We start from the raw sequence: 22654 nt of genomic DNA, 5'->3' as shown, positions 1-22654 counted from the left end.
TTTGGGTATGTGTATGTGATTGTAGTTGTGTCTTGATACATGGACGGGCAACACTGCAGTGTCAAAGATTTCGGAGAGGCGTTTTATTTTGGTCACCTTGCCAGGGATATCAAAAATCAAGGTATAGTTTCGTTGATATTTGGTTCCAGTGAAGGCTTTCATGATTGCTTGATCTCTCGCGACTGCAACGGTTTCTTCCTTGGACAGCCTTCATGATGTCAGTTGGTTCCTGGTTTTGAAGCAGTGGGGGAGAGCAGGGCGCTGGCTCATCATCCTCCTACAGCAGGCCTTTGTATAGTTCCCAAACTATGCTTGGTCAATCAATCTTTAAGCGAGTGTCCATTGGCATTTTAGAGCTGGCAACAGCTCTCCCTGGCCATGGCTCCTGTTCGGGTCATTCTGATATTCTACCACAAAGATTGTGGGTTATTCAAGAACGTCTGCTCAGCCTCCAGTGACTCACCGCTTGGTCATGTCAGTCTGTGCCGTATCACTCCTTCATGCCTGGAGCCCGATGATTGAGTTGCGTCTGCCAGGAAATTTTCAATTTGATTATATCTTTGGCTTGCGTTGGGTCAAGCCTTGGGTGGCTCCAGAGCTTTAACCCTTTGAAGGCATAGTTTACTAAACTTTAGCCTTAACCCGCAGGATTACCAGTAAGAATTTCAAAATGGAAGGTAAACCGAACTCTGCACAAACCCCGTTGACTTTTCTCTATTTCCTGTTGTTTGAATGGTTCCATCTGGTTGCAGATTGAACCAAGGATAAAGCAAACTCCACTGGACTTTCAGTCGTCATCATGACTGGGTCCGAGTGGGTGGAGTCACTCCCTGGCAGCAGCTTGTTCCAACCTATGAACAGTCAGCTTGGCTTTTCTTCATCATCAGAGATGGGCGGATTCTCTAAAATAGCCTGTTGCCATATGTCGCCAGTTAGAATTTCGCAATGATACCAATGAAGGCGATCGGCCGAAGTGTTGATTTCCAACCTTCCACCTTGACTTAAGTACCTCCCTTCTAGTATTCGGACAAGAGCCTACTCGAAGCTCACCATTTATTGTTTGACAGATCAAAGAAGTTTCAAAGTAGTTTCCCATTTGGAAGTAACTTAATCTTAGTTTAAACACTTTCTAATAGACAGCAGCACCAGTGCTCCATAAGTCGATCACACTTGCAGAGTACACAATTGTTGTAGGCCCGTTGTTAGTAATCCAGTATTGATCACTAAATGATGATAAAGTATTACTGTAGGCCTGTTTTCCGCACCTGTTTTTTACTCAACAGTGTTTCGTATAACCCTGGCAAACAGGCTTTGCCTAAATGCGTTTAAGAGTTAACTCTGCCACATGCCCATTGAAGTAAATCCAAGTATCTATGCCGGGTAGCTCGACCGATGTGTCTTGTGCATGCAGATGCTGGCTCACCCTACCCTACCTCTACACCCTATCCCTGATTACCTATAGAGCAATCATCATAGGCGCAATGGGATTCACCTTAATGAGATCAATTAGTGGTCTTATTTGCTATTAAGGAGTTTATTAATTAATCAGTAGTCATATTGGGTTCATCAACAGCATTTCTGGAATGAATATACAATAATCCGTGATGGCTCTGTTTCAAGAAGTACAGATTGAGGCGGCGTGTACTCATAGGTGTACATCCCTTAAGTAACTTACAAAATTTGTTGCATCTGCAACTCATCTGCTCTTGAAAACCCCAAACTTTATGTGAAAGTTCTCATATTTATAAATATAGGTCTTATCTTTCCAGATTTAACCCGTGACGATGGAGGACCATTTTGACTCACTGTTAGACTTCGGTGATAGCACAGGCACCTCCACGACAAATGGCACAGCCACCCATGACCCCAATGACCCATTCTCATCACCAACCAAACCCGTAAGTGATGGAGCCCTGTTGGACTTTTCGTTTGATCCTTTCGCACAGGTAAAGACGTTTTGAAATTTTCAGTAGCCGTAGACCCATGTTGATGTCGATGTGGTCCCACCAGTGTGGTCCTTCCAACTGCTTCATGCCGTGTTGTACATTGTACGTGTTTCCCCATCCTCTGCATGTGTTCTAGTCATCTGAGCCTTATCCAAAGGAATTCCAACTGTATGTACAAAGGTAAGCTCCTATACCATTGCAATACTGTACATGTACAGTCTTAGTCAAAAGTCTTCAATGGGCCGAAAAAGATTTTTCTTGAGAAGTTTTTCTTGACACTTCGTAAAGGTGAAACCTGAAAATTGGTTCGAATAGGTCGAAGCTTGTTGGTAGCACTTGGCTGCTAGTATGTACACAGCTTGAGAATGTGAAGATTGTTTGGAGGCCAAAACATTGAGGTTATTTAGTTACTTCTGAAGCGTGCTGTAGTGTTCATCATAAGTGTTCTACCTGTGGAAACCCCTGATCAGTGAACATTGTCGTGCATCTTCGCTTCTGACGTCACTTTTACGGTAGAAAACATTCCACATTATATGTAAGTTCTGCTTATAACACCATATTTCTTTGATCGAAAGTCTTGGTGACCCCTGGTAAAATATTCTCACAAGCGTGATCAATTGCGACTGGAGACCTTCCTTGAATGAGAGGTGATGTATGATCCGTCTTTATTAGCGTGTGCTTTACTTTGCTTGCTTGCTAGGCCTACGTGCATTGAATGAAAAGTTGATGCTTGGGCACATCCTGTCCTGGGAAGGGCTGCCTATAAACATTCTCTGGCTTTCACTTCAAACCATTGCCCAGCCCAACTGATGTGCAAATTATTTTGGTTCCCTGTATGCCTATTCTGCCCCTTTGCAGAAAGATTGTGGTTATGGGCAATATTCAGAGTACCAAATGTAAATGTTTCTGTTCTGCGAAACAACTGGTAAAACCCGCTTACTTTCACCTTTCCAAATTCTGAAAACAACGTTATCAAGTTGTTACTGAGTGCTTGAAACGAAGAAGAGAAAGGGTTAACCAGCAAAAAGTACAGACATGCACTGTACATGGTTACCTTACGATACAAGGGGAGCTTTCATTGTATCATTCAAAGCCGTAAAAAGGAATTAAGCCGCTTTGAAATCCAACTATAGAAATCCTCAATAAGCCGTTATATGAAATAAATGTTTATATATGTGTGTAAAATATTACTCGGCCTAGAATCACTGTAAATAGGCCTTGATTGTGATTTGCTGTAGAGAAGTGGATTTGATCTTGAAGTACAGGCGTATTAATAGGATTACACGCATAGTTTGGGTAAGTCTTCTTCCTCTCTCTCAGTTTGAGCGGTTTGCTTTCTTAACCTGAGATCTGAAGGGAGTAGGTGAGTTGGATGTTTCGATTTGTCTCTTTGCCTTCGTTGAGTCTTCTCCTATTCTTGAAGAGATTTAAATTGTTTTATTGGGGTAAGTTTTCTTTTCTTCTTCAATCATAAGTCTTGAGTCGTTTCTCAAGTACACTAGACACACTGGTGCCTGCTCTTTAGAACTGGAGATAGGAAGGGGTAGGGCCTTCTCACTTTTCGGTAGGCAGGCCTTGATCCGGTATCTAGCCTACTTCACGAGTGGAGGATCTGGAGTTGCACACTGTGGCAGTCTGACACATGACGCAATGATTGGTGTGATGTCATTGGTCGTTGGAACCTTTTACCATGCGTCATGGCGCCCTAACACAAAAGCAGTCCGTCGTCACTGATTGTTAACCCTTTCAGTACCAGTGTGTGCCAACTCACAGTGTTCTACCTCAGCTAATACCAGACTAAAATAATTGTTGATATCACTTCGGTATGCCAGGTACGGTAGGTAGTTTGTGTGAGATATAGTCCGAGTCTGCCATTACAGCTGCGTTATGAAAGAAATATCTTAAAGAAAGAGGCCTGAATGAGTTCAGTACCCCGGCTCTCGGAATTTCGGAGTTATTGCCAATGTAGTGCCAAGTAGACTGAACCGCATGAACTGGTCAAGTACAGCATCCATTCCAGTGAGCCATCCTTAATGCTGTTTACCCTGCAGCTTGCATCAGTCTCATACAGACATCTGAGTCACCTAGAACATCAGCCATAACACGTGCTGCTCGCATCAGTCTCATAGTTCATCAGTCACCAAGAACATCAGTCATAACACGTGCTGCTCGCATCAGTCTCATAGTTCATCAGTCACCAAAAACATCAGCCATAGGATGCATTGCTCACATCAGTTGCCGAAGACGTGCTGAGAGTCTTCTTCATCTTCTTGCTCTACCTCCAAGATGGCTGACCATTCATGCATGAATGCCATCTCTGAATGCAGTGGGTGTGGCAATGAACATACTTAAAATGCTAAGACAGATTGGCTTCCTCTCGTATTGGTAAGCAGCGTTATCCCCCAGAAATCAGTGTCATTGTTAGAGTTTGACCATAACTTCTTCAGCGTGAGCTGTTGTATCATCACTTCCTTGCTCCCAAAACCAACACAGAATAGCGCATTTATGTATTTGCTTTTGACTTCGTGGGTTGTCTTCTGGTCAGTTCGCTTAAGGCGTCTGATTTCTGATCATTGTGTTCGGCCCACCCTTTATATTTCGAACATTAGTTCATTGACTGAATCATCAGGTCGAATGCCTTAATATCTGGAAGAATTAATCTTGTTAATCGTTTCATATGCAACTTGTGGTATTTCGCATTTTTACGCTAATCTGGCGATATTTATGGGTTCGCACTTTGTGTCTGTTCGTCATGCATTCTGTTAGGATTATCGCTTTCTACCAGCGTTCCGGCACCTGAACTGAAAATGGTTCCAGTCTACAAAACATGAAATCGCATGTCCAGTTTCTGTACAAAATATTGTTCAATGTACAGCTGAAGTCGGCAACTTCTAATTGGTCTAATTTCAATTTGGCGCCAATCTATGTTGGTTTTATTAACGTATGTATTCTTGAACACTTCTGTACATGTACATATCTGATCTAACAGACTTAAAACTGAAACAGACCTGGAAGTTTTGACAAAATGCGAAAATATTGATATTTCGGGGTATTTATATTCAATCCTCATTCGTATCATACTTCCTTTAACAAAGGCGCACTTTGGCGGTTCCAAAAGTCCCAAGTGAGGCGTTTTGTATAAATTTTGGGTTATGTAGATTCGAAGCTTGTTCTGAGATCCTCATTCGATTGCCGACCGCTTGGATTAGCAGCATTCACTGGTGAGTAACTTGTGGTGAAAGTGTTCAAAGGAGTCGTTACGTTTTGATGGCGTGAAACGTTTCGTATTTGTACCGGTGCCATTACTATAAGAACTTTTGAAGATTGTTTTAAAACAAGGCACTTCGACTAGAATTAACTTGAACACTAGTGTGATGCTACATGTGTGTGGTGGTGATGATGGCAAGTAGGTTCATCATCTTCCAGGTCCCCTAAATCCTGTGCCCAAGTTGTTGCCCAAGTTTCAAGATGTAGCTCTGTTTAAAGGGTTACACTGACTCACAGCTTCAGAGTGAAAAGCAAACCAACAGACCTCTCTACATTGATGTTTACGTGGGAGGTTGTGATGTTACCTGAAATATTAAACTCATGATGGTGCACTCAGTTCCTCTGTCTTCGCTCAGGCTTTTTCTTGGTGTTTGATCTACCATACTATGCCAGTTATGCATGTTCCAAGCTGGCCCCTGCTTTGAACCTATCCTGGAATCGTTTGGCGATAACTTTTACATTGTTTCTGTCGGCCTGTTTATGAATAGAACTGATCGACGCTAACACATCCCCTTTAGCAGTAGATATACTCCATTCCTTTCATGACGGTTCAAGGGTAAGTAAATTTCTGAAATAAACTACAGTCATCCTCACTCCCTTGCAAAAGGTAAGTTTTATTTTCTCTATTTTATCCTTGTATTTCATGTTGGCTTGGAGTAGAAATGTTCTTCAATACTAATTTTGGTGTTGTAGTTAGTGTGAGTGTTTAGGTGTGCGATCAGAGTTCAGATCTCGCTGTACAAGTACACTCAAGTCGCTGCCCAACCACTCCACCACCATGCCCCATCCCTCAAGTTCCTTTATTCTTCCTAAGCTTCATACAGAGCTACAATTTTTGTGAGCTTTTCATTTTGGGTCACCTCCTATGAGTTGTAAAAAGATAGTCAGGTATGACCAGTAGCCGACACGGTACTTCAGTCAAGAACAAGACCTTCACTGGGTCTTTGGGTTAGCACAAAGTGATTGTAGGCCCACTGTCCGGGAGGTCTTTGACTGGAGATATCTCTGTCAACATGTCTGTCCTATATTGATTGATATTCTTTCACCAGTCACTATAATATACGTTATTATCTACCCCTCGAACACGGGTTGCCAAAATCATATACATACCATATACTATTCTTGTACTGTGTCTAGTTTTATTGAAGGGGTTTGTGGTAGTAGATAAGACCCAATGCTTCAAACCAAGATGTTGTTCTAACCTTGGCATTTCATGACCTTGTATCTTTCAGGATGTTAATGGTACTAGCAAGTCACATGACCAAAACACCAACCCCTTCGGTGACGATCCCTTTGGACTAAATTCAGCGCCAAATTCCAACTTCGAAGACGGAGGATTCCAGTCTGGAGATCTGCTCGGTGGAAGCCTAGAAGCTGAATTTGCGGCAAGCATTTCCACTATAAAAACTGCGGAGACAACAGAGGTTGAATTTGCTCAAGAGGAAAATAATCACGGTGAGGAAATTCCTGAATCAAATGATTTGTTAGCGTCACAAACAAATAACGTGCAAGAGTTAGAGTCGCCTGTGACACCAGGTACCGAGGAACCCTCTGAAGGATTTAGTGAGGAAGCCGGGGATTATCGTGAGGAGCAGTACGAGGACTTACGTAACGAATATAAGGAGGAGCAGTTTGAGGAGTATAGGACTGAGCCGCAGGAAACAAACCAGGAGGATTATCGGCAGGAGGAGTTGAGTCCGGAACCGCAACAGGAGTACCAGGAACCTGAACAGAGTTATCAGGAACCTGAGCAAGAATACCGTGAGCCAGAGCAAGAATACCGTGAGCCAGAGCAAGAGCACCGTGAGCCAGAGCAAGAGTACCGCGAGCCAGAGCAAGAATATCACGAGCGAGAACAAGAGTACCAGGAGCCTGAACCGGAGTATCGTGAGGAACAACAATCGCCTGTGGATTACCACCAAGAGCAGGAAGCGCAACTGCAGCAGGACTATCGTGAAGAACACGAAGTTGAGCACGTGGATTACCAGGAAAACGCACACCAGGAATACGCCAAGGAGTCACGGGATCACTTTGAGCAACAACAGGATTACGAACCAGAGGAACCTGAGCAAGAACCGTATTCCCCAGTCCGCGACGAGGATAACTTTCTTGGACAAATCGAAGAAATTGAAAGAATGGCAACGCAAGCGAGTACTCCTGAATCCCCCATGTCACCTGTACATGAAGTCTCTACACCATCTAGCGAGGGTGAAGTTGTAACAGAGCAGGTGGCGACACGTGTAACAGAGGATGGTGACACGAGGACCATTGTCACGGAGACGGTCAAGGAGGTCCACGAGGGCGGGAAGACCATCATCCAAACGGAGGTGGTGACTGAAACACATACGGAGAATACCATCATTGGAAATGATGAACAGGTGAGCAAAGTTTTGAATTTAACACTTCTGCTTGTAAGTAACCTTGCTTTCTGACTTTGTTTTGAACAAATTTTCAATTCAATCTGTCATTTTCACAGGTAAGTATGTGGATGATACACATTTTTGCTGCCCCAACCAGTAGTTTTTGCAACGGGGCCCCAAAGATCAACTCGCCATCTAAAATCCTTTGTAAGTTCTATGGAATGGACTTGGGATGGCGAGTAAGTTCACGAATCCTCTTGACTTAAACACCTGGGGAAATGACTCCTTATATTTTACCTTGCTGTCTCAGAAAATAACATCTGTGTCATTAGGTTGACTTTATCAACACTCCAGCTCGCTACAACAGACTCGACAATATCTCAATGGTGGTATCAATTGCTATCTATCAGCCTCCCTTTGTCCAATGATACAATATAGTTGCTCATTTTAGATCACACTGTGAGGGTGTTTTTGGCTATTCTTTACCAGTTATTTTTGTTCTTTTGTCACATTTGGTGGATAATTCTACCGTTTTTGACCATGGAGCTATTGAGTCTGGAGACTCGTACGCCCCCGTTCACAAGGCAAGGGTTTCCTTCATATGCCTTTTGCTATAAACCAACCAGGCCCTTACCGAACGCACTGAGTATGATTGACAAGGTAAGAGTTTTATGATGGAACTTTGGGGGTGTTTAGGCTGGGCAATTCAATGCATGTTTACATTTCGAAATTCGCAAATTCTAATTGAATTCAGATTCCAATTAAATTTTAAAATTCCGGTGCAATTCGTGGATATATTTATAATAAATGCCTCAATTTCAATGTGGTGAAGGTTTATTTTAGGTCACTGCCGCTGGCCTATTAGTGACAACTGCTACAGTTTGCTGATGTTGACTTCAGGCTGTCGCAATATCAAACAATCAATCCAAATTAAGGCCAGATCAGTTTGGTGCATCATTCAGAAGTGGTCCACAGAAAATAACTAATAAACAAAACTATAGAGCAGTTTGATCCAACTTGGCATCCGGCTTGGCGTATTTCAACTGGTTTTCTAGAAAAAAACTTCAAGGAAAAGGAAACACACCCAACATCTCATTTTGAACAATGGCGAGTTTAACTAAACTGGATTCCAGCAGCGCTGTTAGAATTGATATTCAGTACGTATGGAAAATCTCAAGTTCAAGTTCAGATTTCAATTTGAATTTTGAATAAACGAACTTAGCCTTTAAAAAATATGAGTGCTGGGACAGCGTGCTTAAGCCAGTGGTAAGCATCTGGTGCCCGGTGGGAACAAATAAAATGATTGCTTTCAGTGGAAGCAAATAGGAAACAGATGTTGGTTTTAAAGTCTTTAGCATAATTCATGCAAATAATCATTCAAATGGCGAGTGCCTTTCGTTATAGGCTTCAAATCCAACGCTCATATTTAGTCATGGATGTGTGCGTGTTTGTTCAATTTGCATAGAAATCCTTGGGCGACCATTTTTTCGATTTTGATATTTCACAATGTTTGGGTGGAGTTTGATTCTCGAACAATTATATAGGGCACCTGGGTGGAGCTGATAGACTTGTTGAAACGGCTTGTCACAGCTTGCGTCAGTCGGTGCACAGGCTCAGCTGGACTTATCCTCAAACGGATCTAGATCAGATTAGGATACGGTAATGTTTATGAGTGATACGTATTTTCACAATTACCGTAAATTGTGAAAGGAATATCGTATTGGTTTTGCAATTTGCAATGTATTTGCCAAACACAAGAGTATGTTTAAGAGTGTTACTTATGTGGAGTCACAATTCATCATTTGTAGGTTTGAATCGTCTTGATTGCCACTGTGTTGTTCCTAGCTAGGTCAAGTTCAATGGGGTAGTTGCTGGTCCTTGATCCACTAGTGTGATGTGCTGATACCGAAAAAGTGTATCTTTGTTGTGGGTGATGATATAGCGCTTCCAAACAGGCTGTTTCACCATCACCAGAATTTGCGTAGGTAGTATTGATATTATCATTTTGTCCAGGTGACTTAGATGACGATTTATGATTTGGGTTGGTAAAGTCGGTCCTGGGAGGATTATTGATGGTTATTGGCTTAAGGCTGTTGAAAACACCTGTTTCAGGTCCGTGTTTCAGGTCCAGATCAGGTTAATAATGGTTCATACAGTGTAGGGCCATTGTATCCAATGTAACCATACGCAGCCACGCATCTAATTTCATCCATTTTGAAAATTGAGATGATTTTTTTGAAAATTTTTCGACCCGGTTCAGTACTTCTACTAATATAGCCATGTTGTAGGATGGTATTTAAAGTTCCCAGTTTCATGTGCGAGGTTCCTTCAATTCTGTAAGGGACTTCACTAAAGGAAGAGATCACTCTATTAGAGTTGAATTGATAACTCATGATTACTACTTCTTAATTTGATATTCAGAGACAGAAAAGTGAATACATGGATTGTGCAACATGACGTAAAGCAAAGCGTATCGGCAAAACAGACACAGGATTTGTTGCAGACATTGTAACTCAAAGATATACCTGGGAGCTGCAAAAAAATATTGTGCATTGACAATCCTGATACTGCATACTAATCTGCAGATACCAAAGCATTTTGTTACCTTCTTTGATGTTATTTGTGTGTTACGTTGTAATAGAGATTGAAGGACTGTCAACGGCAACCTAGATTTCTGTCATAAACTTTCAAGAAATCACTATACCTGATGATGATGTTCGAAAGGATGGCATGAACAAAACATTGAGCATTTAGTTCTGAACAACACGAAGGATCAAGGGAGTATGTTTTGAAAATGGTTCGACAGAAAATGGAAGTCTCTAGTCCACAAGCCACCACTTCTAAGGTAGAGTATAGGATGGGCTGGATACTTTCTATCAAACATAACTGCTGGGTTGAAATACAATGTTCCTACCTTTATTTGGAGGTGTGTATTGCCTCATCCATGGTGGTTGTATTGACTTTCTCGATTACATTTATATATGATATTAATTTTTCCATTTTCCATGGGCTAATGCTTACATTTATTGTATGATGGTGTTGGGGAAGATCCGTCATTTACTAGGTCTGAGATATTTTGTCACAAAGATATCGCCAGATATTGCTCAAATAGGCAGACCAGTCCTTATCACAGGTAATTGTGTTAGTCATGACTTAAATCCCCTCTATGTGGCTCTCACTCTCATCTCTCTTGTTGACATACTTCCGATATATCAAACCACATATATAACATGCATTATATGGTTCACACACAGTACACCGGCCCATTATTTCATCATTGTGCGTGCTTCACGTTATGATTTGTATGGACATAGGCCTTTATTATCAAAGAGGATAAAGGAAACCAGTGTAATTTAAAAGGTGGGTTGATTTTATAGCCCTGTTATCGAACTATGATATCATTAATTAAACCTTTCCAAAGTCTGGTAAAATCTATATTTTTGCTGCTGTCCGTGCACCTTCATATATGAGTAGTATGGACTCCTTGTGATACTCAGAAGTTCCATAATAATGATACTGATATTGTATGTGATGTTTGGAATGTCTGCTTACAATTGGCATGCGATTGAATTTGAGAAGGTGTAGTCATCATCAAGTTATAGCTCTGTAGAAAGTAGGCGGGGTCCTTAGGCCCATCCCCCCTCTGTCCATTTAGCTGTGGTGCAGGAGAGTCGAGAGTTTTTACCAAAAGCAGACTAAGCTAGGTTAGATGGTTTGAAGGTATTATCTATAAAAATGTAATGATTTTACATATCTACTGGTCGAGAAAGTGAACCATGCTGGCTGTGAATATAACTTGCATGAAGACTAAAAATGGTCAAAATAAGCCTCTGATAAACTATTGCCTACATGTAGGTTAGCCTGCAAATGAAACATATACATACGCATTGCATGATGTGTCTATGAACAGCTGTAGAAAGGCCTTTACCTGGGCCATATCAGCCTGTTTATGCATCATTTCAAGCCTATGATAAACTACTTTTTTCTTAGGCCTGATGTATTGAAGTATTTCATTGCTGTCGGATTGAAAATTGAACTTGCGAAAACTGCTGTGTGGAAAGCAGTTGTGATTCTGTACCTCGTATCATGATTATACTAAGTAGTAAATGCATCTCTTATTTTCTGTGTGCTAAATGATGTTGAACAGTTCTTTTGATTTTCAGGATATTTCAAGCAATGTTTGCCCACTGCCTGTTACTGTTTCATTATGAGCAGAATTGGCCACAACGCACCTCCCTGTGGAACACCAACAACTCTTCTGCCATTTCCATCAAGAATACTCCCTTCTTCACTTAATTTCATCCCTGTATCATATTTTCGTTGAAACCTGATTCACCAAATTGGCAGCCAATGCTGGCATACACCTTAGATTATGGAATAATGCACACACTACGGGTTGTCTCAGAAATAATGCTACGGTGGCTGATCTTTTATGATATTGAACATGTTCGCAGACTCACAGTGTTACTTAAATACAGTAACTGGACCTGGTGAGTCTGATTTCACAGGGTTATCATATTTTATGTGTTGCCCATAATGTAAGCCAATGGCCAGTCACCAATGACCAAGCAATAAACATTCGGTCTATCGATCTTCACCATATCAACTGTTGCATTTTTTGAGACACCCCATATACACCTGCACTAACACAGCATTCCGTCTCCTCTCATTCTTTCATCCAATCAAATTCCAGGACACATTCATAGATTATTCCTCACCACGCCAGAGTCCCGCTCACAACTCACGTTTTGGTCAGCAACCCCGCTTTCCATCAACACGGCCATTTGTAGGCGCCACATACACTGATGAGATCAGTCCTGTTTTGGACGTAAGTCTTACGGATGTGACCTTGTTGACTGTCGTGATGTCGTAACATTTCTGTGTTTTGGGTGTTGTCTTTCTTTGCGTGTCTCACTTTTTGTCATCACTTTTAAAGTGGAACTTTGAGCTATTTTCCAAATAATAAGCAACACCTCGGTGAGGCCGGTTTCCATTTTCATCTCTGCTTGAACATCCCTTTGGCTCTTTATAGGAAGACGAGCCCCACAATACCCTCTGCTTGGATGGATGGGAAGCCTTCTATTTCTTTCTTTATGGTCAAGGGTTTTCCTTGCTGATTGATTCCAAATCATCTCACATGGCAAACCAGACAGTTGGTTGTGGAAACGGGGAGGGGGATTGAACATGACATTTCTGCATTAATTAGTCCAGAGACGACCGACTCTCCCAAGTGAGATGATTTGGAACAGTTTGCTTCTCTCCAAAATCACAACTCATAATATTTTCTGAGTTAGGCAATTTTACTTTGTGGGTTAAATTGCCTAACTCACATAACTGAGATAGGCACATCTACATAATTATTGATCTGCGTACAGGGTCTTGTTTGGTCAATGACTTAGGCATTTTTATTGTAGGTGCCTTTCTCTTGGAGGGGTGACTTGGGCAAAAAATCTCAAAATGGCCAAAAAGTGAGTTTAGCAATTATAGTAGGAGGCTGATGATATGACGTTATGTCTGTGCTGATTGTCAAGAGAAAACCATCTCAGAATGTCATCAACAAAGTAAAAAAGTATTTATTATTTTGTGGTGATAGGCCTGAGGAACCAAGTGTGTCTGTTTGAAAGTGTATATTTCAGGCATGATTGTTGTTTTCTGTGTGTGTATTTTCCAAATCTGTTGACAACTTGAAACCTGACCACCTATGGACAAGTACCCAAAACATAAAGTGACGAGATTTATCTGGGACAGTAGGATTAAAGGGTTAAATTAAGTGACGACGATGTGAATAAGGCCAGGCCAAGTCGGGGGTTTGTTTAATGTTTAGTGGTTCAAATCATATTGTTACCATTTTCAAATAAATCATTGATTTCAAGTGAACAATAGACGTCACGTTTCGAATACTTGCTTAAAAATGTTTGGGCTCGGTGTATCATTGACATGAACGTGGCTTTTGAATGGTGTGACCTAACCATTAGGAGGATTCCTTTATAGTAATATTAGTAGACTTCCTCTACCCTGACCAACATACAGGTCTTCTCACAGTGTTGAACGACTGCTCAATCGGAGGTCTGCTTTTTGTAGGATACTTCGCACGTATTTGCTCGTTCAGATTTTAGCTATTTTACTTGGAAATCATGGCCGAGACTGTCACTTTGATGATGAGTCCCAAAAAGGTTGGGATATCTCGGGCTCTTCGGAAGATTACTATGTCACCTTCGGCAGCAAGCCCTTCGAGCAAGCGTTTTAGGGTAAGAATGTAGTGCTGGGTTGGGTAGAATGCTGCAACTTGTTCCTTAAGAAAATGCCTTTGTTTCAGCTAAAGGAGTATGACTTCGAACAGAAAATGTGCATCAAATTGATCTTGAGTGTCTCTCTAAAAGCGATATTTCAAAAGAGCATGCCCATGTCATGTGACAACTGTGCCACAGCTTTACAATAATTTGAATTGCGCACACTCGGACAAATCATATAGGAACTCATTTTTGCTGCACAGACCGGAATTGGTCTGAAACAGCTGTTGTCGATGTGTATAGGCCTAGGACGCATGTTGTAGGCCTTAAGAGAACACATTTCAAAATCAATACATTGGACGTATGAAGTTGTATAAATTACATTTTGCGAAATGGTATTGGGAAATAATCTGAATGACCAGTTGATATATTAGTCGGCAGTGTAGGATACGCCTAGTGATGAAGTGTTGCTGTAATAGGGTGGAGTCTTTGGAAGGATTAACTGTTGCAGTCTCTTGTGTTGAGTAGTTCGCTGAGACGCTTCTTCCAGTAGCTGAATATCTGTTGTGGAGTATCGTGATTTTCCCAAGTTCGTTTCTTTCATGTTGTGAAGTGTGAGGCTTTCGGTTTGATTTGGACTTGATTGTCAGGACTCTGGTTAACCCAACAGTGGTATTTCCATTGTAAAAAGTGACAGTGTCTTTGTGATCTGGACTCTCACCCGTGGTTCTAACACAAGAGGTAATAGGCTTAAAAAATATCACAAACAACTTCATCAATCATCCTTTGTTTTGTACTTGGTAGGCAAAGGCAGAGTCAGCCTACAACATTAGCGGCATCCCTACTGTACCGCCTTCTAACCTTTGAAAATTTGTCTGATACCATTGCTATTGATGAGTCACATGGTCTATACATTATAAAGATGGAGGGGGAGAGGTGCAGGTGACCTAAATTACAATGCTCTATATAGATTATACCCCGTTTTCTCTCAATCTTTAGATGGGTAGATGTTATCAAAATGTCCACAATACATAAAAGCAGATATTTTAACTTCTAGTTCATTCCATCCTCAGGTGAGATTTGCAGCGCCGCCTGGGCAGAAAAAGCCTCGACTCTCTCTGACAATTAAAGATGCGAATGCTGTGAGTTCAAGTAGATGAAATAGGGTCACGGCTTCTTTTAAATTGCTTTTTGGAATAGGCTATTTTACAAATTTACGTTTACCATCATTTTTGGCGGTCATGACCTTAATTTGGTAATTGGTCATTATTCATGATTTTGTTTTCTAGATCATGAATCCATTCATTTTGGTTTTGGGTCCTAGTTTACATACATGATTTCACCTAAGGTATAGATTTTCTCTCCCTCCGGGTTGTTAGCGATAGTCTTCATGTATGATATCTCTCTCCAACAAATGGTAAACTAGCTCTTCATTAATTCCTCTGGTCTTCAATTTCGTTTCAATGGTTCTCTAGTTGTGATGTCTGTCCTGACAATGAATGTCCCCCATCTGTGACAGATTCCATAGTCAAATTCTCTGAGCAGCTTTAATCAAGTCAATGAAATCGGTAATTTATCCCTTCATGAGGGCTTCTCAATCAGATTAAGCACCGTCTCAAATTGTTACTCTTCAGGCATATTTTAATGAGGGATATTTTCACAAATCCTTTGATTATTAAAGAATAACTATGGTAATGGATCAGGACTTTCAAGAATACTTGTTAGTATAATTGTTTGATTCTTCAGGAAATCTATGATATTCAACATTTAAATATGGGTAGACTTTTTTTCGGGACACCTTGTATTGCATGCCATGCTCTAATACTGTTGTTCTTATGTTCAACCCACAGCCATCGAAAACAGATCAAAAGAAGTCTTCCTCACCTGCACAAAAGGGGGCAGCAGTGAAGCCCCCAAAAGTAGGTCCAAAATCACCGCAAGCTTCAAATTCACCTGGTCCTCCAAAAATGATCCCAAAAAAGGCAAAAGATGCTCCACCAAAAGCCACTACACAACGATCCACAGTCATACCGAGGTCACAATCGGCACCGCCTTCAAAAACTGATGGCAGCGCCAAGGGACAGCTGCGCTCAACGAACAGACCAGTGTCTAGAGGGCCAAGCACTAGCCCTGCTAGGCGAGCCAGCCCGAGTCCACTGTCCCGCCCTTCATCAGCTCCTCCCGTCCAGAAACCACGTGCATCGAAACCAGGACCAAAGAATATGGCCACCGTCCGGCCATCTGGCAAGCCCATACCAATAGAGGAGCGGCCAGCTTGGAAACCTGCAGGCGTAACAGAACCTGATAAAGAAAGGCAACCCTTCATTCCCCCAAATTATATTCTAAATCGTCCTCTTCGACCTGGACAACAGTTAGCTAAATCTACACCAAATTTGCAGTATGAAAACGAAAGTCTGTTAAGTAAGTCCACGTCAATGCCAAATGACATTCATACTGCCCATCAAATGAAGAGTTCAGGCATATCAAATGCGTCTTCTGTTGCTTCCATTCCACACTCCTACCGGCATCCGGATGAGTCTCTGCCAGAGCAGGATTATGTGACTATGTCACCTGTAATGTCACCTCTACCGCCATATGCCGTTGATCCTCAAACCTGTTATGGGACGGAATATAAAGAACAGTATTTCAGCAAAAAATCTCGAAGTACCCCTGGTACACGGCATGGATCTGTGCCTCCATATGCTATGGATAGCTACGACCCCTTTTCAGACGAGAGGCCACACTATGCAACTGTAAATGATTCTTGGGATGGGAATCGTGTGACAAGCCCAGCTTCTTCAGGGCCTCCTTTCGCTGTTAATCCAAATGAGGAATCATCAAAAACAAAGCGGCAAAAATTGCCAACAGGATCTTGTACTCCTACTGAACCTGCCGGACTACGGACACCACAGAGTGAAGCACCTGAAGATTGGTTTCAGACTCATGTGGGACAAGAATCTCCGGAACAGGTTACACCTCCAGTAAATTCCGTACATGCAGGTGTGTCTTCCAATCCCATTCAAACACCTGGAGAGTGGGCAGAGCCGAATCCAGATTGGCACCAAACGCCGGAAGACCGGGCTCCAAGTAAAGTTCAAACACATATGGGACCTGCTGGGAAGCCTTCTGGACCAACTCATTCACCTGCTGACTATTGGCCTCAAGATCCTAATGAGCAGAGTCCTACAAATCAGGTGAAACAGAACGCTGTAGAATGGTTTCATCCAAATGTTGACGAAGATACACTCAAACCAGAAAATGTTTCCCAAGAACCAGCTCGCCTAAAACAAGAGCCTGGAGTTCATATCATATCACACAAAGATCCATATGGACCACCTCAAGACCACCAAGATCATTTCAAATCTGAGTCAGATGAACCTGAAAACGTGTTTCCTTCCCTGGACTCAAGCACTCAAAATGCCTTCCCAACCACTATGCAACAAGCTACCTACGCACAACCTAGTTTTGATGAAAAATACATGTCAGATGATAGTATAGATAGTGCTGAAAGAGAAAAAGAGAATTTGCAACCAACAAGGATCCGAACACAGGAGAATAAAATTGTACCGAACACAAAGGCAGCAAACGTTATGTCGACACCACCTCTTATGGCTTATGCTCAGACAGATGGATATCAAAGCGATGGGAGTAATATGTCTGATGATAGTATTGATGGCAGCAACCAGAGGGTGCCTTCCCCAAGAACGAAAAGGCGCTACAAGCGTGAGGAATCAAGGGAGTCAGATAGTCTTGATGAACCTTCCGATCATGAGCCCGAGAACCGTAAGAGGGTATCTTGGTCATGCCCGGAAGAAATCAAGGAGGCACCTTATGAGGAGACAGAGGACAGTGGCATCTACTCTACAAGCGTTAAAGCTGATAACTTCTTCTCGGCTCCAAGCCAGTTCCAGGATTCAGGAGGTGGTGGGTCGAGGAATCCGGCTGTTGTCTTTACTGTTGATGCAAACCCTGATGCGCCGTCCAAGTTTGCCCGGAGGAAGATGCAACCGCTCAAACCAAAACTTAGTGATAAGCCGATTGAAGATGATAGTATCGTATTTGGACATCATTTGGATAGTGATGACTCTATTGGTAGCAGGAGGAGCAGCCGTTCAAGCTCGCGAGGAAGCCCAAGACGGAGCTTAGGCTCTAGCAGGGATAGCTTGTTGAGTAAAGGTTCCACTAAAGGATCAAGACAGAGCTTAGGCTCTAGCAGGGATAGCTTGTTGAGCAAAGGTTCCACTAAAGGATCAAGTCGAGATAATCTTACATCAGCCTCAAGTAAGGAAAGCCTTAATAAAGTTGTCCCCAAGAAGGACTATCTCCGTAGAAAAGAAAAACCACGCTACTTGAAAAACAGAGCACCTGCGAACAGAAAAGCACCTGTTAAGAAAGCATTGGAAAAACCAGGCAACCAGCTAAACAATCGCTTATCAGGCAGCACGGGGGATTTAGTTGCACCAAAGTCCAACCTTCAAAGTGCCAAAAAACTATCGTCAAGTCTGTCTGATATCTCTTGTCAGACTGAAGATGGCCACACAAGTGAAATTGGCATTCAGGCCGATCCGGACGAGATCTTAGCTGCATTCAGAGCAATGAAGCGCTTCGAATATTCTGAAACAAGCCCTCCAATGAAGGATCTAACAGAGAAAAAGAAGGAAGTGGAAAAGTTGAATAGGGAACCTGTTCAAATTCGTATTGAATCTCCCAGTGACTTGGAGTCCGTTGGATCTAGTGGATTTTATCAGGTCGATGGCCAGGAACAAGCCCAGGAGAAGCTTGTCAATGCAGACCAGAATTTATCAGAGTCTGATTATGAGAATGAAGTTGGGAAATATGAACAAGAGCCTGTAGAGGAGGATATAGCACATGAAGAGAAGAGGACCTCAGAGGAAGGCCACATAGATTTTTCACCTCTGGATGAGTTGGACCGCAGTGGAAATTTGCCAGAGTTTGTGGATGAAGACTTGCTTGAGGAACAGAGGCATGAGGCAAAGGAGATTGATATTAGGAACAATTTTGCAGAACTAGATGAGAAAGATGATGCACACCAATGGAAGCCAATTGATGAGTATCTGGAATTGGTTAATGAGGACAAGATGGAGCCAGAAGAAGTTGACATTGCAGCGAGAGTTTCGGCGGAATTGGATGCGGTTGATAATGATTCAGAACTAGAGTCAGTGGTTGAAGATCTGCTTGAAGAAGAGAAGCGCGAGGTAGAGAAGATTGATATTAGTAACAACTTTGCGGCACTTGATGAGGTTGATGCTGCACACCAATGGAAGCCTGTCGATGAGCATCTGGAGTTTGTGAGTGAGGACAGAAGAGAGCCAGAAGAGGTTGATATTGCAGCAAGAGTTTGGGCAACTTTGGATGAGATTGATGCTGAGTCAGAACTCAAGTCTGTGGATGAAGAAATACTCACAGAGGAAATTAAAAAGCCTGAAGAAAAGGATGTGATGAAGATTATGAATACAGTAGCTGATGAGATTTCAAGGGAGATTGTGGAGGATGCTGTCATTGCTAGCAGTGCTCCGAAGAAGGAGAGCTCAAATATGGAGGAGTTCTTTGACAATTTGAGTTCAGATGATGGGAAGGAGAATGATGCCCGGGAGCCAATCAGAGCAAGGATAGCAACAGATAGGCAAGATAATGATATGCTAATTGCCAGGGTTACACAAGTGCCTGATAGACCAGAGAGCCCAAGGCCTCGGGGTGCAATTGCTGATATTGAGATTTCGATTGATTTTGACGAAGAGAGACGGAGGTATGATGACACAGATAGCAGTGAGGATGAGGAGGCAAGAGAGAGGGAGGTGGTCACAATTGATCCAGATCTCACGACTGTCACGACGGAGAATGTTCCTCATATTGATGTGACTTTGGAACACTTGGGGGATACACCGACAGAGACAGACTCTGACACAGCAACCCCTGCAAAACAAATATCATATATCGATGATGTGGAAACTGGAGGTAGTGATTCATCAGATGATGAGGCTGAATATGTCGAGAGGGGAAACGAATATGCTTCCCCTTGGCCAGCAGAGGAGCATCGAAGACTACCAAAGGAAAAGGAATTCCATTTGAATGAGCAGCTGAATTTGGTGGAGTTTGAAGAACAGCCTTTGGAGGAAACCCCTGCTTCTGAAACCATTTTGGAGAAGGTACCCACAAATATGTCGGACGTTCTACTTAATTTCGATGACGCTAAGGGCAGTCCACCAGCTACACCTGCTGGGGAAGGTCTCTTGTCTGAAGACATGAAATGGGCTATACTTAATGATATCAATGCGGATGATGAGGTTTCTCTTGTCAGTCATGGGAAGCCAATGGCAAGAGAGTTGCAGCCTGTTAACAAGGAGAGACATAGGCAAGAGCAGCCAGAACCAGATGTTCTACATGACTGGATCAGGCCACAAGAATCTGCACCCAAACCTTTCGACCCAGATAGGGACAGGTCACCTTTGAAGGAAAATATTTCTCCAGCCTGGACTCATCAAAGGCGAGATCCCCTGAAGGAAACCTACTCACCTAAGAAGGAAACTTGGTCACCGCTGAAGGAACCTGAAGATAACTGGATAATATTTCAACCAGAAAACAAATCAAAATCTGCAGAAACGCGGGCAACGCCTCCTCGATCTGGATCTCCTTTGCCACAGGACTATGCTCAGTATCGGAGCAAGATTCCGGAAAACTTCAGGAAGTTTATGGGAGAGGAAAAAGAGATAGTTATCATCTCAAAGGATGAAAATCAAGTTGAACGAAAGAAACCGATGGTTGTCATTGAACAGACGAAACGGACAACAACAACAACGATCGTGGATGAACGAAAGAAGCAAACACGGTGGCCTTCTCCTCCTCCGGATGATTCGGATCGAGAAATTCTCATCAATTTTGCTCCAGCGGATGAGGAGGAGAGAGCGATACCGGTCATGAAGGCATACCCAGATGTCATCTACGGGACCCCTCAGGCCCCGAAGTCCAAGAGTACACTCAATCAAATAAGCAAGGAAAAGAAGCGGGGATCAGATAGCCCTGGTCAAGAGCGCCCTGTTGAGAGGAAGAAGCAACGTCGGAGGGCACCTGTGCCACATTCGTTTAGCAGTGACTCAGATGATGATTATTCTATTGATACTCCAAAGCAGACCTTCTCCTCTGGGTGGACTGGTCGGGAGAAGAAGCACCCTGGGGTGTATCGTGGGGAGTCAGATCAGAGTGAACGTAGCACGACAAGCACGCTGGATTTAGTTGATGAAGATAAAGCGAAGTGGAATGCAGTATTTGGAAATGCAGATGAGCATGATTATATTGATGCAAAAACTATACAACCACAGTATGCAACGCAAGTAGAGAAAACTCCGAAACCAAAAATGGGGCAAATACGCCAAAACCCAGATTACCAGCAGTATCGCAACTCTATGCACTTTGATTTACCACCAACCAAAGACTCCAAGTATAAACCTTTAGAATTTCAGTTCGATGTCAAGCCTATGGTTATTATTGATAAAACAGCTGATAAAAACAAGGAAAACTTGCGCAGGAATAAGGAATTTGTAATCAATCCAAACAATGTGAAAAACTCTGGTCCAAGTAAGGTTCCTGTTGATCAAGTAGATGGAGAGCCCTTTCGATATGAATTACACTTCCACAACGATGCAAGTTCAATAGATTCGGACCATCTCAGTGATGTTGATGTCACAAATTATGTTGATGGCAGGGTTGACCCCGACGACTACTTACAGAGCGACTCGACTCCTGACACTTACTACACAGGTGCACAGAAACCTACAGTTTACTACGTCGAGCACAACGGCGATCCAACTGCTTTTCCACGGATATTCCGGCACCCGATGACGGATATGGACAGCAGTATGCTCTCATCAGAATCATCAAGTCCCACGAACAGCCTGAGAGGGAAACGCTTATGGACTGGAGTTGGGAAGTATAGTCCGTCCGGAGCTCGTGCGACCCACGCTATGAAAATATTCGTCCCTGACAAGGTAGACTAATAATTAGTGATGTTTCATTGGGCTTGGTGTGGACTTTCCCAAATGGTGGAAGAAGTTTTTGCCGACTTTTCGCCAGGGTGGAAGGATCTGTAGCTATGTCGTAGAGGAGCACCACGTTAAAACTATTCTTCGCCTCCTTGGTGTAATGCCCTTGACTTGGACACTGCATGTCAATGTTGTACACCCAGTGTTCAATGGTAAGATCCCCAACCCTATCCCTCACTTGGTTTTCAAAGATTCTTCTTGATATTTCTACTTGCTTATGTAGTGGTGGCATCATTCCCACTAGCCCAGGCAAGAGGGTAGTTACCTTCGCCTCTGTTGGTAGGGTGATTGCCTTCTAAACCGCAGGTCTGAGGTTTGAACCCTGTATTGACTTTAGTGTTTTCTCTGTTACTCCGAGATAATAGGATTCTAGCTACAATCTGGTGGCAGTAGAATTGAAATTTGCAATTCCTCGGTGGCAGCACATGTTTTGTAATGTAAAACATCATTATAGATGAGGTGCTTTGTGTATTTTGTATATCGGCAGGTTGGATTTTATCCCCAAAGATTTGAGGTTTTCTATTATGCACTGATTAACAAATTTCTATTTTTTTCAGACAAGGTGATTTTGGTTCTAAGTCTCTTATTCTATTTGATGAATTGAATACGCTCATAATTGCTGATCTTTCTGAAATCGTTGAAGAACTAAAAAATCACTCCTTGGAGGCATCCTGTCAATGTCCACAAAACATGTTACACTGCTCCCTTTGCATGCCTTTGGTTATTGTCGTCAAAAACTACTTTAACTCTCTGTATTTGTGTTTAACTATCAGATTCACAAAGAAGCTATCAAG

The 22654-nt window shown here is 42.5% G+C and overlaps 1 protein-coding gene across 38 annotated transcripts in view; it reads left to right on the top strand.

Moving 5' to 3' along the window:
• LOC135493041 (uncharacterized) overlaps positions 1-22654 on the top strand; it is a 91358-nt gene that overhangs the window by 14255 nt on the left and 54449 nt on the right. For 32 of the 38 annotated variants that reach the window (XR_010448172.1, XR_010448170.1, XR_010448174.1 and 29 more), the window contains 5 exons: positions 1770-1946; positions 6446-7591; positions 12267-12401; positions 14877-14945; positions 15654-21806. Coding sequence is in view for 31 of the 38 variants with exons in the window: in XM_064779859.1 (XP_064635929.1) it covers positions 1785-1946; positions 6446-7591; positions 12267-12401; positions 14877-14945; positions 15654-21806 (7665 nt within the window). In the remaining 7 variants the exon portion in view is untranslated. Of the gene's footprint in view, positions 1-1769; positions 1947-6445; positions 7592-9023; positions 9233-9994; positions 10419-10812; positions 10934-12266; positions 12402-13608; positions 13822-14216; positions 14545-14876; positions 14946-15653; positions 21807-22654 lie in introns of those variants that run through there. The other 6 variants (XM_064779854.1, XM_064779872.1, XM_064779875.1 and 3 more) reach the window with 6 other exon arrangements.

This window comes from Lineus longissimus, chromosome 8 (assembly GCF_910592395.1).
Source record: "Lineus longissimus chromosome 8, tnLinLong1.2, whole genome shotgun sequence".
In the NCBI taxonomy this organism is placed as follows: domain Eukaryota; kingdom Metazoa; phylum Nemertea; class Pilidiophora; order Heteronemertea; family Lineidae; genus Lineus; species Lineus longissimus.
Note: the sequence above shows the minus strand (reverse complement) of the source record. Positions and strands in the feature narration are given on the sequence as shown.